We start from the raw sequence: 16,797 nt of genomic DNA, 5'->3' as shown, positions 1-16,797 counted from the left end.
TAATATAAATTATATCAATTTACCTCTTGTCTTTCTTTTGTCAGCGCAGATACATGACGGTATAAGGTTTGTTGTTTACAAGTGAACCGGCTGCATTAATTTAGTTTATCTTTTTGTCTCCACATTGAAAGGAGAAAGATAAACTTTATACGAATAAGTTTTATTGTTTGTTTCATTAATTAATATTAGTATTTTGTTGGATAAGCGCGCGGTTTTTTAGCGCATGCGCGGAGACGTATGCGAAATATTGTATAAAGACGCCTTTACATGGCAGCGATAAGAGTTGAGCGTCTGCGCAGAAAATTGCGCAGAATCTAATTTCAGCCTTGAATGTATCTCGTATAAATTCTGCGCATTTTTCTGCGCAGACGCTCGACGCTTAACGCTGCCATGTAAAGGCACCTTTACAATCGCCAAAGTTATGGGACTTTTCAGGCAGGCTAGACAAGAAAGTAATTATTTAAATATAAATAAATGAATTATTATTATATTATTTTCAATGAGTGCAGAAAACGCAATGCTGAAAAGTTTGTATTGTATATAGTATACGTATGTTATCTTTTTCGTAGCTGATGAAGAAATGTGATATCGTAGAATAACTTTCTGGAATTTTTTAAAAACTGTAAAAGTAAAATCAGTTTTTGATAGATTAGACTGTAATTAATATGCGAAAGATACAAATATAAATAAATTATTATGTATAAAATATTACATGTATATTATGTACTAAAGATTATTATTTATTTAATTGGTAATAAAAAAAAATCATGTATATGGATAAAGTGAAAATAATGCAGAAATATATACAATATTTGCAATAAGTAAATTGTTGCTAAAATTTTTACAGGGACATAATCTGAGAAATGAAACAATGTAATTTCAATGTAATACTTTTGACATCAATGAACAGTTTGTAAGTAAGATTTGCATGGATTTTATCAAGTTATTAAAAAATAATTATGTTACTAGATCATTACAAATCCATTGTAGTTTACTATTATTAGAATCTCATTTTATTGCGTTTTATTGTATGCGTAAATAATTTGGTGTAATAAATATCTTCTTTTTTTTTTTAGATTTATATAACCAAGGATTATACAAGCCCTCGAATAGCATGCGGATACCAGGGTATGATATTTCCCAAGGAATTCAGAAAATGCCTTACAATGAGCGAAGAATGTCCAAATTGTGGACAACTTACAAACGCGTCTTTCTCAAGACTCGTCAAGGATAACTGCGGCCACACTAAATGTCGAATGTGCTTGCTATATGAGGAGCATGGTTGCAAAATTTGTCAAGCCAAACATCATGCTCAAGGTATTCAAGATTATTTAGGTATATAGGTTTCCCTGGAATTTTTTCTTTATCAGATTTTTCTAATCTGAACTTTTGAGTTGTTTCTTTTCGTAATAAGTTTAATGTATTGTAGAAAAACTACGTTCCACGAATGGAGATTCAAATGATACACACAAATCGTCTAGTGAGGAGATTGTATTGCCATTAGAGCTAGTCATCAACAAGGATTCCAAATCTAAAGAGAGTCATCTTGACTCCACTTCCACTGAGCGCAGATCATTGGATCTTCATTATGAAAATGTCACTTTTCATAAAGATAGAGTCTACAAGTTTGCTACAAATGATACAGTTATCAATAATGATTCCAACAAGTTATACATTCCAAAGATAGAGACTCGTGACAGAGTATTGGACATTCATTCCCATTTAAAAAATGGAGATGATTACAATTCTGCTAATTTGCAAAATCCTTGTGTAAGATACATAGATTTCAATACAATTTTTAATTATATATATTTATCATTATATATATATATATATATATGTAATGTTCAACTTTATCATTATATTGATTTAATAAAAAGATCGTTAAATTTAAATTACTAACTTTCATCGCTACACATAAGAAATTAAAAACTTAGATTGAGAAACAATTGTCGATGAGAGAAAACGGTGATTGCTTATTGTGCTAGCTGATGGAACATATATTTCTGGTTTTTTCAGTGTAATCAGGCAGAAGAAAAGCTTGAAGGAACCCTGGAAAAGAATAAGAACATCAAGTGCCGTGATCGCAGTCATATAACAATAATACCGGGTGTCCCAGAAAAATATAAGTGTAATGTATGCAGTAAGATTTTTCGTAACAAGAAAGGCAAGTGCTATCATGACGCCTGTGTAACAGGCGTTAAGCCGTATCAATGTACCTTTTGTGACAAAAGCTTTGTCAAACGCTCTCACTTCGAGTATCATGAGAGGGTTCATAAAGGACACAGACCATACAAATGCAACCTCTGCGAAAAAGCTTTCCCCCAGCAAAATAAACTCAACAGGCACATGTCTTCCCACAGCAGTAAGCATACTTTGAAATTAATTTCTCTGTGATGTATGAGAGCTGTCCATAAAGAAACCGAAAAAGAAAAGAACGCCCGAATACGATGGCGTGGGGTCATCTGCCATTGTAGCACTGTGCAGCGGAGTTCTTTAGCAACTCTCTCATACCACGAGCATGATGTTGTTGTTCTTAATTTACGTTTTATGGTGGTTTGAATGAGATTGTGTTCGACATTTGTGGCACTGGCATAATGGGGCGCTTTTTTTAAAAATTCGATTTCTTTATGGACAGCTCTTGTATAACGCGATTAAATAATTAAAATAAACTTAGGAAAATTATTATAAAAATTATAAGCTATTTTTTTAAAAGAATTGTAAGAAAATATATGATACATACTCTATATATATTTATGTGACTACAATTCGAATATTTTAGAGGAGAAACAGTTTGTATGTCCTGAATGCAACAAACGATATAGCAAACGAGATGATTTGAAGAATCATCTAAATGTGCACAACGCGACGGCAACATATAAATGCAAGTCCTGTGACAAATCCTACCTCATATTAACTAATCTGAAACGTCACATGCGAACGCATACAAGTAAGTGGAAAAAATATTGTTTCTCGCCGAATTATAGTTTAGCAGATATATCTTTTTAAATCTCAGTAAAACATTGACAAAAAGTTCGATTTTCCAAAGAATTTGCAAATGAGAGAAATAACGAGTAAATGATTATTACTATCATAGGCGAACGACCGCATATGTGCGACGAGTGCAACAAGAGTTTCAAGGACCGATTCCTGCTGAAACGACACAAACGGACTCACGAGAGAGAGAGGCCGTTCTCTTGTGCCCATTGCAATAAAGTTTTTTTGTCCAAGAGCGAATTGAGACGACACTTAACTATACATTCAGGTGCGTTAAGTATCATGTGAATATTCTTACACGCCGATGAGGGTTCCCGAATCTTTTAGTTTGCTTACTTTTGCTAGACGAGAAGCCGTTCTCTTGTGAGTATTGTCAGACGCCATTCAGACGCAAGGATAACTTGAATCGGCACATCAGACATCATCATACCGAAGATTTTGGCTGCGAGACGCGCGAAATGCCGGTCGTCGAAGCGGACTCGCGAAGCGGCTCGACGAAGATCAATCAGCAACGACCGAGACAGAAACAGACGAGGAGAACGCAGCCGAAAAGTCCCGGCAAGATCACCGCGACGTTTCCGTGTTCCCACGTTGATCAGATCAACTCCCGGCTAGATTCCATGGGCAATATCACGCCCATAATAAAAACCACTAGTGAGGTGAGCAACGCGGTGCCGGTGATCAACGGACCTATCAATATTAGGCGACTCGAGGACAGAACCGACAAGAAGATGTTTACGTATACGGTACCAATCCCGATCGCCGAGGCTGTAGTGATTAACTGTCGAATCGAGGAGAAGTTGTACCCACAGAGCGCCAGCAGCCACAATTATTTTGTGCGCAATTGCCTCAAGGATAGGAATTCCAGAGTGAACTCTTATCCCAACAATAAACTCACGCCGCAAGAGAACCACGATTCCAACGCGGCCACATCTTCGCGAATCGAGCCGACTCATTTTCCGAGAGCGACAGAAGAGCGAAACGATCCCGCGGCTAACGTCTACGAGAAAAAGATTGCGAGATATGACAATGAGGAGAAAGGTAATCTGGAGGAGGACGAAACGGTGAGAAGAGACGAGAAGACTCGCGAAGGAGGAGAAAATTGTAATACCTGTAGGGAGAATGATGCAGTTTGTCTTCGAGAATCTAATTGCGTCTCCACGATTAAGAAGCATACTACGCAGCAGGTGGCGGAGATATATTTGAACAAGAAATCCACGGCAAACGGCGAGGATTCGGAGGCAATGATATCGACGAAGGATTCTCAGGATAACTGCAAAACGAAACAAAGCAATATGCATTGGAGACGCAGAATTGCGGAAACGCTGAAGCCGTGTTAATCGGCGCTTTGAGTACGGAAGTCAAAACTGAAGCAGAATTGGCGATAGATATGTGAAACGTTTGTCACAATAGCAACAAGACGCTTATATTTTATAGCAAGGTTGGTTTTATCAAAATTATGGGTGAAAAAGTAGCGCTCAAGTTTTAATATATACATATTAAATTAATTTATATATATATTGACCAAAATTATAATAAATAAATTTGATTAGGTTTTAATCATTTACGATGTTGGAATAATTTGCGGATAGAAATCGATTACAATTATGAGGTCGCTCGATACATAATTATCTGAAATCATGAACGCGATTAAAAATAACGCAACAACATTTTATTTGCTATCCTCTCACTTATCAATTCTTAAAGTCAATTACATACTACGAATACAAGCAAACTTAGCGTATCATTTAATTATTATTGATCGTTTATTATTTACAACTATTAAATTAGCTTTAATTAGCAGTTAATTAGAAAGAAGACGTGCTGATTATCGGCGCATTATTATTAATTTAACGATACTTTTAATATATCAATTTTTACCCATTTTTTTATCTTTCAACCAGTTTTTCTCGCTTTTTTTTTTTCCTTTTTTCCTTTACAAGCTTTAACGTTGGCTGTGTTCCGATATCTACTGCCATATTAAAAATCTATAGTGTACGTGACGTAAACTATAGGTTTTCAATATTGGCAGCCGTTATCGGATGCGGTGATATCGAATCGAAAATTTCTAGAATCTTTATCGAGATTCTAAGAATTCTCTATCTGATAGCCAATCACCGTATCCGACAATGTCGACAAACGTTAAGTGAAATCGCGCCCTAATGCCTCCTGCACGCAGAATGCGGCAGCGCATGGCGCATGGCGCGTGCGCGTGTCGCGTGTCAGTTATCGTCTTGTCAACACTTGATTTGTTGGTTCGAAAAGTAAAAGCCAATCGCGCTCGATTGCTACTGAGCGGTTTTCTCCGCTGAACGCCGGTCAATAATTCAAAAATTCTAGAGTATCTTGAATTTCGTGATCTTTAGTCGATCTCGCGCGAAAAGAATTGAAAAAAATATTAGATGATTCGAGAAATGTGTTTCGAATATCGTTGGTGATTAATGAGAGAATCGTGAAGAATGTAAAAATTCGAATGGATGAGTTGAATTCATAGAGAGCTAAAGATTTCTAACAATAAGAATCTATTCGTAGTCCTCCTCGTCGGATTGGATTTGAGGGTATCGTCTGAGAACTTGATGCTGCTGCTGTTGCGGTCGCCTATGCTGAAGGGGGATGTTGACTTCTTCGGGACTGTGGAATACCTGGTTCACCGGGAGACGAAACTGCGGCACTCCTGTGGGCTGTGGACGAACCGATGTAGGAATGCTGTTCAAACTTTGAGGACTTACAAGGACCTGTACAAGACCTAATCGTTAACGTGTCAATGTACGGTCGATTTTAAGAGGCGTAAATACAATCATCAAATATTCGCATTTTTGCATAAATAAATAAAAATAAAAGAATCCGAATTTCTATCGCGCGCAATTCAGAAATCTCGCAGGAAAATTTCAATTAAATTTGTTAAGAATATGGAAATATTACAGAAAATCTTGAAAATTTGAAATTATATAGTCGGAACAATTTTCTTGTTCAATGTATTTGGAAGATTTTTGTAAAATGTATAGTTTTGGTGCAAATACTATGAATAATGAATTTTTTCAAAAAAGGTTTGTTGCGTCCATGTCAAAGAAATGTGGCTACAAATATATTTAAATAAGTCTTGCAACTTTCAATTTACAGGGTCTAAGTACGAGCTTCGAAACGATTATGACAATTTAATGACGATGATTATACCTGTGGGGCAGGACGACGCGTGGGAGTGGCCGTAGGAGTGATCTGATAGTCACCAACCTCTCTTTCATCCGTGTAAATATCAGAAGGGTAATACCTTTCGCTGTACCTCAGGGTAACATTGGGCTTGCTTTCGGCCTCTTGAAGATTTAGCGGCTTGTATAGATACTCATTGACAAAATGATATTGCGAACTCTTCTTACAACTGATGTCGCCGCTGGGTGGCATGCAGATTAAATGCACCTGTACAATCGGTATGTTTTAGTTCCATCAATTAGATACAAGTTTAGATATTCAAGAAGATATAAGTTATGTAGATAAACATTTGAGCATTTTACATTGCAACTTGTAATGATATTTGTCAGTATGTGTCATTAAAAAAAGACAATTGTATATAAAATAAATATAACAGCAAATTGCGATGAGAGGTATTACTAATAACTTTCTATCATCTGAAGTATCTAAAAATATATCTATCGTAATTTTATCATAATGACAAGCAATATTTTTCAGTGATTTAACAATAAGATATCAAGAAATATCGAGACACTAGTAAAAAATTAACTAAAGAAGGACATATGTGCTTTTACTAACTTGGTGGAAGGTGAAACCCTCCGGACAGATCCAAGAGTGCTTGGCGTTGTCCTGACAGTAATGGAAGACTTCGCAATTGAGATCCTCGTCAGCATAGTAGCCTGTTTGCTTGTTGACACAATCGAATCTGCTCTGGGGTAGAAGAAGGCTGAGACGATCAGGCTCCTCCTTCTCCTCCTCGAGTTCTTCTTGCGTAGGCCCGTTGGGTCCGTACTGACCTCGAGCGGGAGCTCGCGACGGAGAACCGATGCGGATAGCCGTCGATTGAGGATAATCACGAGCGTCTATCGGCGTTGCCGTTGGCTTGCGATATAACTGCGGCAGAATAATTTTTTCTCATGGTTTTCACATCTATAAGGACGAATTTTTTTCATCAATCTAATGCATCCACTAATCAGGTATCTCAATTATTATAATGTTTTTTTATAATTTATTCATTCATTTCACAAGAGATTATTATTCATAAGAAATAATTAATAATTGGAAATATTAATCTATTAATATAATTTTCATGTGTGAAAATATTTTTTATATTATTTTATGTTATTTTTACTATATAACATTTTTAATATATTTAATATATTTTTAATATATTATTATATATATTTTATATTATTGTATTATTTACTATTTTATTGTAATATCTAGATGTAATTTAATATAATAGAAATACACATGCACGCACTCATAGATAAAAATATACATAGTCTCAAGACTGACCGGTTGTTGATTTCTGTAGATCGGCGTCGGCGAAGGTGTGGGTGTTACCGCATTGTCCTCGTAACTGTTATCACGGAATCCTTGGGCCGAGTTTAAGCCGGATGAGTAAAGCGGTCCTAAGCTACTTGGCTTCCCGGGGAATGAAACTGCCCTAGTTTCCAGATCGTAAGAACTCTGCACTGCGATGGCGGAGCCCAGTAATCCCAGAAACACCCAGATCATCCTGCGAAATACGATATAATCAGAGAAGAATAACCCGGTATGCGATATTAATTTTATTCTAAATTTTGATTAAAATCGATGTCCAGAATCGAGGAAGAGGAATTACGATAATTAAATTATTATCGAAGCTATGCATCAAATTCGCTGTAGATTTCGACTTTCCATTTTGTTGAAATGTAAACGGCAGCATTTTTCAAGAGTATCGATGGTCAAGGGCACTTTCCCTTCGCGTGCACACGTGCGCGCGCGCACGTGCGTGCATATTCATTTAATGAGTGTCGATTTGCGAGAAAGCGGCTGCGATTTCTCGAAGAAATGCTCCTTTACTCCAGTAATGACACCGATATACAATTACAGCTTGAGCCTCTTTTCTCATTTTAACCTATTCAAGGTCATTGTCCGACATAGTTCTTTATTCATAGAATTATGAGAGTATAGATGATTCGAAAGTTCGATGATCTAAAAACTGAAAGTTTCTTAAACTACGAATTCCTAATGAAAATATAAAATTGGAGAAGCTAAATTAAATGAAAGTGAAAGTAAATAAAACATAAAGATATATAAAAGAGATGGTTAAAAAATCTAAAAAAAAAAAAAAAACCTTTTCAAAAAAAAAATTGTTAATAATAATGCGAGGATCTAAAAGCGCGTCGAATATAATGAACGGCGATAAAAATTTTATTTTATTTGAAGATCATTTATTTATTTATTTATTTTTTTTTTCGCGACTCGATCGTTTAAAGCAATTAGAAACTAGCTTTCCAGATACGTGTGTGCCATATCCGAGAATTATTATGGAAAGCATTCGTGCTCATTGAACACGTCATCATTGCGACCGAAATGGCTTTAACCGATAGTGAAACCGCCGTTCGAGTTTCGCACACATAGAAAGTAACACGCTTTCCTCGCACTTGCTCTCGCTCGCGAACAGCATCGATTCTCGCTATTCAAATCTCGCCGCTATTCACATGACCGGGACGAATCTTCTTTCGCCTTGAAGGCGCTTTCGGATCATATATTTCTTTTTACGGAATTTTATATATACAGCTTGTGTGTAAACGATTTATAAATCGCAGCGAAAAAACTGGAGGGGACTAAATTTTATTCATAACTTTGTGACGCATAATAAAAAATACATTTTTTTGAAGAGTAGACACATGTATAAAATATACATTAGCAGGCACACAAAATTATAAATACATTTCTACCTTGAATTATGCCATGATCTGTGGATTATTCAAGATGAATTTATAAGATATGATTTGAATCCAGTTTGCATTTTTTCATTTTGAAATAATGAGTGCGGATTAATTATCCACAATAATATATATTATAATATTAATTATATTATGTATACTGTGTATCTCTATTGATAAATTCATTTACAGACTACTATTCGAAGGGATTTTATGTAAACGTTTACGCAGTTCATTACATTCTCATCATACGTATATCATATTGATTATAAACATCATTATAATTTTTTATTCAATTCATTTTGATTAATCATAGATAGTAAAAAAATTTTATTACAGGATTTAAAATATCAGTATTCTTATTATTAATATTTTTACTATTTAATGGCGAGTAAAATATACTTTTGTAAATGTCAATCTCTTCATAAGTCATCTCCGAATTACATTTGTGAAAAAACCTTTTATCAAGACAAAATTGCGATTTTACTTGCCATTTTTGATCATTAGTTAAACAATAACTCCAAGGAGATGAAAGTCTTAAGAATATCGAAAGAGCAACAGCGGTTATATAAGTACATAGGTCGAAGGTAATCTGCCATTTTCTCCATCCGTAATAACGCGTAATATTGCGTAACATTTTTTCATGAAACTATCGCTCGCGGGACTTTATGTCTAATCTAAATTTAATTTCACGTGAACACATCGAGAATTGTCAATGCGTAAATATAATTTAATTAAGCTAGCTAAACTAATATAAATTGAGAGAACAAACTCTGTTGATTTCTATCTATGTATAAATTATACGTAACGAGCGCTTTATAATATTTTAATTATAAACTTAATCAGAATTTATATCGACAATGCTTATTTTTAAGAGACTTTTAGGTAGAGTTTACTAAATGTCGGAAATTATTAATGTCTCTCTCTCTCTCTCTCTCTCTCTCTCTCTCTCTCTCTCTCTCTCTCTCTCTCTCTCTCTCTCTCTCTCTCTTTCTCTCTTTCTCTTGCAGTTGCACGAATGACGTTAAAAGAAAAGTTTTGTTACAAATATTTCTCGATCACACTTTCATGTTGAACGTATTAAAAAAAAGAAATTTCTCTATCGGTGCCCGGAAACTGTTAATATTCCATAGAATTGGCCAATCGCTAATTGCTGATGTAAAAAGTGGGCGGAAAAGTGTCGTGTCGTTTAACGAGCACGCCGGCGGCCTTTTGCCAGCCGTAGGTTCGTCATGTAGATAAGATTCCACGATTAAAATCCGATCGGAGTGAAAGTAAGAGGGGAATTCGTGTAAAAATTAACGGCACGTAACACGCGCCCAACATAGGACTTTCTTACGAGACACGCCAAGGTTCAGTTCGCGATCTCCATAAACGACGCACAATAGTCAACGCTTACGAGACAGAATAAACTTTTATATAATTTCCCAAGGTCGCAGTTGCTATTTTATGGATCTAATTTAATCTTTCAACTTCTCAATACGTCTGATGTTTCTCTTTTCGGAATGTCAAAATTAAAGATATATGCCCTCTTTTATAAATTTATATATACAGGATGTTGATTTAAAAAGTTTCTATCCTGTTTATTTTGTGACCGACTAATTTTTGCAAAACATGTCAAAAAAAAGGTCAATTTTATTTTTACAAGAGGGACGTATGAGTGCGATAAATTCAACGGTGTCCCTGTATTCCCTTCGTTAAGGGAGTTACCTTTTAAATGACAATAGGTATTAAATGACACATCATTTTAAATGTTTTTTGACTCTTTTTATGCGACTTTCTTTTTAATTTGAGTAAAATTTGAAATATTCAATTTTTTTGTATCTGAAATTTCCAAGTGTGATTTTTCGGAAAATATCTACTCAAAAATTCAAAAGGAAAGAAAAAACAAATACTGTTATAAAGAGAATCAAAAAAATTTCTTTAAAATGAAATGCTACTTGACCCCTGTTGCTATTTAAGATTTTTGAAGGAGTAGCTACCCCTCTGATGAAGGAGATGAAACGGCGTTATTGGGTCCATCACACTCATATATCCCCCTTAAAAACAAAATTGATTTTTTTTGGCATTTTCTGCAAAAATTAATTGCTTAAAAAATAAAAAAGGTAAAAACAGTCCAAATAAATATCCTGCATATATATATATATAAGTGATTTCTTCAAATTTCACTTTTTCTAAAGAAAACAATGCAATAATTATTCTTATTATTTTTTTTTTTATATATACGGACAGAGATTATACACAAGAGAAAACAACATATATGGATTATAGAGATATTTTATATGTATTTTTTTCCCGGGAAAAAAAATTGTAGCTAGGATAATTATAACAAATTTCATTTTATCGTACATATGATTTTTGACTCTAATCTGTCGATATAAGAAATTATAATTTGAACATATTTATGCATGGGATAAAATATGTATAAGTAAAAAAATAGCATATTGGAATCCGCAAACATAATTTCAAATGATTTATTTTATCTCATTTCTCTTTTCTTGGAATTCGATCGTCGCGTTGAATCCGATCGATTCCAGATAATCGTTTTTGCTTGTTTATCCGATCGGTTTCTCCGATTTCGCCGGCAGGAAAATCGCGGGGACTTTCTCCATCGAGGAGATTGCTCGAAAGATCATTATTATTATTCATAATCTCTCCGACGTTCACGCCGTAATCATCTGTTTAACGAGATCTCCGTAACATTTTGTGCATATCAGAGAAGGGCGTTTTCTTCGCGGTAACCGACTTCCTGCATGTGCCGTACAAAGAAAACAACATTGCATAATGGAAAAAGAGATAGTTGTCCAGCGACTTCATGGAGAGGCAGTTGCGTTTGTATAACGCGCGTAACGTCAACCGGTTGTGGTTTAAGGAAAAATCTGGAGCAGCCGGGCGATTTCATTTTTCCAGAATTCCGTATGAAACATGTCAAACCGGCTAATCTGCTTTTCATCATGTCGATATTAATATTACTCTTCTTTATAAATATAGATTTTGAAAACCGACGTTTTGTAATATTAAAAAAATCTATTGAATTTTTGCTTGGAAAGAGATTTAATTAATTTGTTTTTAATAATTATATCAAGTTTCTAATAAAAACATTAATTTAACACTAATTTCACTCGTCAATGATCTAATTAAAAATCGATTGTTTAGTTTTGGAAATATATTGGTTACAATTATGTAAAAATTTCCAATTAGAAACAATACAGACTTTCGTATATCAACATTTTAATTAAAATTTATCAATTTTGTTAAAAGTTTATTGTAAAACTAGAACAAGAGAAAAATTGTAATAAGAAACGGATATGTATCAAGGTATTGTGCATAAAGGCTATCAACTTTATAGCTTTATATGTAAATATACCTATAGCTTCATTGTAAGTAAATCGTCATTTTTTTTATCTCATTTTAAGAATATAATAAGAATATACTTATCAAGTAACTCAAATTTGCAATATAAATATACTATAATATATATATACATATATAATATAATAATTTACTTCTTTATGCAAAATATGCAAGTATTAACATTTGAGTAATTAGCCATTGGAAATGTGTGAGAGAGAAAGCCTTTTATAAATTAAATTTAAAAAATACAAATAAATAACAGGATCATAGTCTTCGATTAATTTTAAGAGGACTTTTATAGAATATAAATTTAAGATTTAGTTACGAAGAGTGGAATGTTGAGGATAGGCAAATTATAAAAAAGAATTTTTGTAAAGGAAAGATTGGTTTATAAAAGTTTATATGCTCACGCGATAACGGCGGGATACCCGTCTTATCTTGATCTACCTTTTTATTCGTACGCAGCCTCAGTGAATCGTAAAACATATTTTCGCGCGATATTTTATTTAAGTTAATCCTTGACTGTACGAAGGAAAAGAGAAAAATGGAAATTTGAACGGCGGAGTTGTACTTTCTCTTCAGCGGCAATATTGTTTCGCGCTGGAAGGCGAACCGGATAAATCGGGAGAAAGACTCCCGTGTGGGCGCCGTCCCCATAAAGTCTCAATTTTATGAAATTAACTTGGTCACGCATGATGGAACAAGAATTATGACACGTGCCTGGCGAGCAGTCGCTCGGGTGAAATTATTTCGTTACGAGATAAGAAAATCTAGCATTAAAATAATCTCAATAGTTGCAATCGTCAACCCTGGAATATATATTTATTGTATTCTTAAAATATTCAATTCTCTCAAGTTATCTCAAGCGTGTTGAACTATAATTATTCGCATTATAAAAGACAGTAAAAGTTCAAAATATTATTATAAATTAATCTAGCAATTTTTATCTATATATAATGAACAGAAATGGGATAAAAATTGATAAAATTGAATATTGAATTTTGTTTAGAAATACATTGATAGGAAGAATAGAAAATATGACTATACTTAAATAAAATATAAATCTAAATAAACAATAAAATATTAGGTGTACAACTTTGCTTCCGCCGTTTTCCTATAGATGGCTTTAGCGGTAAGTAGTGGTCGAAATAAATACATCATAGATCACGCGATAAACATGGGCATCTGTCAACGTAACCCCATAGAAACATTAGTCGATTTGTGTCTGCATCATAAAGTTATTCTCCATTGAAAATGTCAGTTTACGAGCCAAATTCTCGTCATTTGCGGGAGGTTTTAATTTTCTACTTCAATATGAAGAAATCTGCGGCTGAGGCTCATCGAATGCTCTCAATTACTTATGGTGAAGCCGCTATTAGTGAAAGAACGTGTCGTGAGTGGTTTCAACGCTTCAAGAACGGTGATTTTCACGGTCGAAGACCGGCATAGCGGTGGAAGAGAGAAGGTTTTCGAAGATGCAGAATTGGAGGCATTACTTAATGAAGACTCGAGTCAAAGTCAAAAAGAATTGGCACGATCATTGGGAGTGACTCAACAAGCAATTTCAAAACGCCTAACCAGTTTTTTACAATAAAGCCTCGAATTTCGGAAAAAAAAAACGGCGGAAGCAAAGTTGTACACCTAATATATATTTATAAAAACTGCAAAATTAATTTTCTTATTTATTGCAATCTATGTCAACATTAACGTTATTTTTGATTATTTTATCAAAGCGATTTACACAAAAGTATTACCTAAAAAACATAATAAACTGAAACATCTATATCGAGAAGAACGACATATAGAAAGGAATTCAACTATAAAACAAAATCCGTGTTTCTTTACTCAAAATTGAGACAATAGCTGAAAAAAATAGATAATGCACAATACGATAATGCAGAAGTCGCTCGGTTCTTCGAGATGCATTTCACTAGCACTTCACTAGTTGAAGTATCACTGATCAAAGGGCCACTTACCTGTCAGTGCGACAGCAAAGATAGCGAGAAATAACGAGCGTCAAAATACCGTGAGAGACCAACAATACGCGCGTGCTTCATTTTCTCGCCGACATGTCACTCTCTTATATAGCGTACTTTGTTGAAAGTTGCCTCCACCAGACGAAGTGAATTCGCTTCTCTTCAAAGTAGTGGGATAAACTCCCGTACAGTCGCTTCTATTGCCTCTGCAAGATGCACCTGCTTAAGATCCTCGGCAAGGATGGCGAAATCGATCTTACGAAGATCAAATGCCATTTAATCTAAATTTGAGAGGAGAAATTAAGGCGAGAAAACGCGGTTTTACATTTTTGAAAATCAGTCGATTTTAACAGATATCATTGAATCTTTTAAGTTATAAAAACAAATTTACAAAATTGGAACTATAAAAACATGTTGTATAATTAATAACAAAAAACTACATTTGGATGATACGAGAAAAACTATTTCCTTATAAATCTTTCGATATTTAAAAATCGTTTTCTTTAGTAAAAAATGTTGCAAAAATGTTACAGAGTTATCCTATGATACTGATAGAAAAGCTTACAATATAAAATTTACTGAGATAATTATAGGAAAGAAAGAAAATCGTTTTTGATTGCAATTAATTGAAAAGTTTCAGATCATTAAGATGATCATTAACTCTCGAACGAATCGCTATCTTCGCTATTTTCCTCGGCGCATCGATGAGGATGAAAACTCGCGATTAGGATCGGCCTTTTACGCTCAAAATTAAAAAAAAAGAAATAAGAAAAGCAGAAAACAATAGAGATATGAACTCGTGAAATTCGCTGAATTGAAGATTTTACGGCGTGATTCCGAGGAAAGCGTAATTGCAGGCGGGGATTTTTCTGAGGAAGCAGGATGTGCCTCGGTGTATCTGACGGTACGTGTAGAATCGAGATCGCGTGTCATGATTGAAATGCAAAATACATGATATAGAGCGCGATGGGCTGTATAATGTGGCGTGAAGCATAATTAGTCTGATCTATCGATCATCCCGGAAGATCGACCCGTTGTTGATCCGCCGGATTACGTCCTTTTTCTACGCGCCGTTTCGCTTCTCTCTCTCTCTCTCTCTCTCTCTCTCTCTCTCTCTCTCTCTCTCTCTCTCTCTCTCCTCCCTCACACTTTTCATTATTTAACGATCTCGATCGTAGATAAATAGATAAGAGAATTTATACTTTATTCTAGAGCACACGCTTCGATATAATAACAGAGCGCACGCAGTTATGATAATCTGATCTAATCAAAAATATCTGAGAGATATATATTCTTAGGATCTATGAATGTGTCAAAAATGAATTTTCAAATGTCAAAACAAAAGAAAAAAATAAAGACAAAAAGATATATATATATATATATATACAGGGTGACCCATTTTAACTTAGGCAGCCAAATAACTCGAAAAATAAGCACACTACGAAAAAATGTTTAGAATCAAAATTTTGTCATTTCGAGGGGGACGTACAATGACGTTAAAATGAGCCCCCCCACCCCTTCCCCTGGGCGGTGAGGGGGGGCAAGTTTGAAATCTTAAATGGAAACCCCTATTTTTTATTGCATATTCGGAATCTTTGGCTAAAAACACATACAATTTGTCTGAAACATTTTTCTCGATTCATGATAGATGGCGCTGTAATCGACGAAATTCAATTTCTTCGATTTCTCTTACTGAGAACCCATGCTTACGATTCTGCAATAAATTAACAATAAAAATACCACGTTTTCATTGTTAATACTCGAAATTAGTCTTAAAACAAACTTCTCATTATTTTTTATTACTCATTAATTACTTCTCAAGAAACTGCTTTTAGCGTAACCTGCCCTTTAGGCAACTTGAATGGTGCAAAGTACCGAGACATTTTGGACTTTCCATCTGATGGAGTTCCTCTAAGTATCCCTCCAAAATTTTGTCCATTTAGTGCCAAAGTCACAAGTGTTTATGTATTTTTTTAACATTTGTACTCTGATAAAATTCTGGTAAAATGGCAAATTATACGCCTACAGAAGTAGTCGATATTCTTATAACCTTTGGCGAATGTGGTAGAAATTACAGACTTACTGCCCGTACTTATGCGGAGCGATTCCCAAATCGCCGCCATCCTACTGATCAACAAATTATAAACATTGAAAGGAGATCTCGTAATAATCCACTTCATCGCGAAAGGCGAAGGAATAGACTTCATAATAATAATGACCCTAGATTGCTCGCAGTTTTGGCTATGGTTCATCAAAATCCCCATATTAGTACCCGTCAAATAGAACGAGAACTGGGAATCCCTCAAACTACGGCACATAGATTGTTACGAAGAAATCGAAGAAATTGAATTTCGTCGATTACAGCGCCATCTATCATGAATCGAGAAAAATGTTTCAGACAAATTGTATGTGTTTTTAGCCAAAGATTCCGAATATGCAATAAAAAATAGGGGTTCCCATTTAAGATTTCAAACTTGCCCCCCCTCACCGCCCAGGGGAAGGGGTGGGGGGCTCATTTTAACGTCATTGTACGTCCCCCTCGAAATGACAAAATTTTGATTCTAAAC

At 34.7% G+C, this 16,797-nt stretch overlaps 3 protein-coding genes across 7 annotated transcripts in view; 2 read left to right on the top strand and 1 right to left on the bottom strand.

The window, feature by feature from the left end:
• The first annotated feature begins 392 nt into the window (after window positions 1–392).
• LOC138945154 (zinc finger protein 37) lies at window positions 393–4,710 on the top strand. 2 transcript variants are annotated; one of them, XM_070316434.1, is made up of 8 exons: window positions 393–452; window positions 848–913; window positions 1,077–1,317; window positions 1,430–1,770; window positions 2,020–2,365; window positions 2,783–2,950; window positions 3,098–3,265; window positions 3,325–4,710. In XM_070316434.1, the coding sequence occupies exons 3-8, from the start codon at window positions 1,131–1,133 to the stop codon at window positions 4,335–4,337; spliced, it is 2,223 nt and encodes a 740-aa protein (XP_070172535.1). In that variant the 5' UTR covers window positions 393–452; window positions 848–913; window positions 1,077–1,130; the 3' UTR covers window positions 4,338–4,710. The 2 variants fall into 2 exon arrangements, with proteins under 2 accessions (XP_070172535.1, XP_070172536.1); XM_070316435.1 differs by having other exon boundaries at window positions 3,343–4,708.
• LOC138945156 (uncharacterized) lies at window positions 1,890–8,067 on the bottom strand. 4 transcript variants are annotated; one of them, XM_070316440.1, is made up of 5 exons: window positions 7,483–8,067; window positions 6,763–7,077; window positions 6,172–6,411; window positions 4,879–5,732; window positions 1,890–2,052 (listed from the first exon to the last, which is right to left on the bottom strand). In XM_070316440.1, exons 1-4 carry the CDS (start codon window positions 7,702–7,704, stop codon window positions 5,520–5,522), a joined length of 990 nt encoding a protein of 329 aa, XP_070172541.1. In that variant the 5' UTR covers window positions 7,705–8,067; the 3' UTR covers window positions 1,890–2,052; window positions 4,879–5,519. The 4 variants fall into 4 exon arrangements, with proteins under 4 accessions (XP_070172541.1, XP_070172544.1, XP_070172542.1 ...); XM_070316443.1 differs by having other exon boundaries at window positions 4,879–5,678; XM_070316441.1 differs by lacking the exon at window positions 1,890–2,052 and adding an exon at window positions 4,573–4,629.
• The window catches only part of LOC138945157 (cytochrome P450 4c21-like), a 19,016-nt gene continuing 7,800 nt past the window's right edge, over window positions 5,582–16,797 (top strand). Inside the window, exons 1-4 of the transcript XR_011448923.1 lie at window positions 5,582–5,763; window positions 6,118–6,422; window positions 6,682–7,160; window positions 7,502–7,741. The gene's annotated coding sequence lies outside the window, so the exon portion shown is untranslated. The remainder of the gene's footprint in view (window positions 5,764–6,117; window positions 6,423–6,681; window positions 7,161–7,501; window positions 7,742–16,797) is intronic.

The sequence above is a fragment of the Polyergus mexicanus genome, unplaced genomic scaffold (genome assembly GCF_030449975.1).
Source record: "Polyergus mexicanus isolate NDT 795.1 unplaced genomic scaffold, iyPolMexi1.0 SCAF_3, whole genome shotgun sequence".
In the NCBI taxonomy this organism is placed as follows: Eukaryota; Metazoa; Arthropoda; class Insecta; order Hymenoptera; family Formicidae; genus Polyergus; species Polyergus mexicanus.
The sequence above is the reverse complement of the archived record's forward strand: the minus strand, read 5'-3'. Positions and strand labels throughout refer to the sequence as shown.

What these genes read in the sequence shown, in the direction of transcription:
- LOC138945154 (XM_070316434.1), top strand. Translation starts at nt 1,131, where the DNA reads ATGATATTTCCCAAGGAATTCAGAAAATGCCTTACAATGAGCGAAGAA. An exon ending in AGCCAAACATCATGCTCAAG is followed by an intron (nt 1,318 to 1,429) that starts GTATTCAAGATT and finishes AATGTATTGTAG; the next exon opens with AAAAACTACGTTCCACGAAT. An exon ending in TCACATGCGAACGCATACAA is followed by an intron (nt 2,951 to 3,097) that starts GTAAGTGGAAAA and finishes TTACTATCATAG; the next exon opens with GCGAACGACCGCATATGTGC.
- LOC138945156 (XM_070316440.1), bottom strand. Translation starts at nt 7,704, where the DNA reads ATGATCTGGGTGTTTCTGGGATTACTGGGCTCCGCCATCGCAGTGCAG. An exon ending in AGGGTTTCACCTTCCACCAA is followed by an intron (nt 6,412 to 6,762) that starts GTTAGTAAAAGC and finishes CCGATTGTACAG; the next exon opens with GTGCATTTAATCTGCATGCC. An exon ending in CGCGTCGTCCTGCCCCACAG is followed by an intron (nt 5,733 to 6,171) that starts GTATAATCATCG and finishes GGTCTTGTACAG; the next exon opens with GTCCTTGTAAGTCCTCAAAG.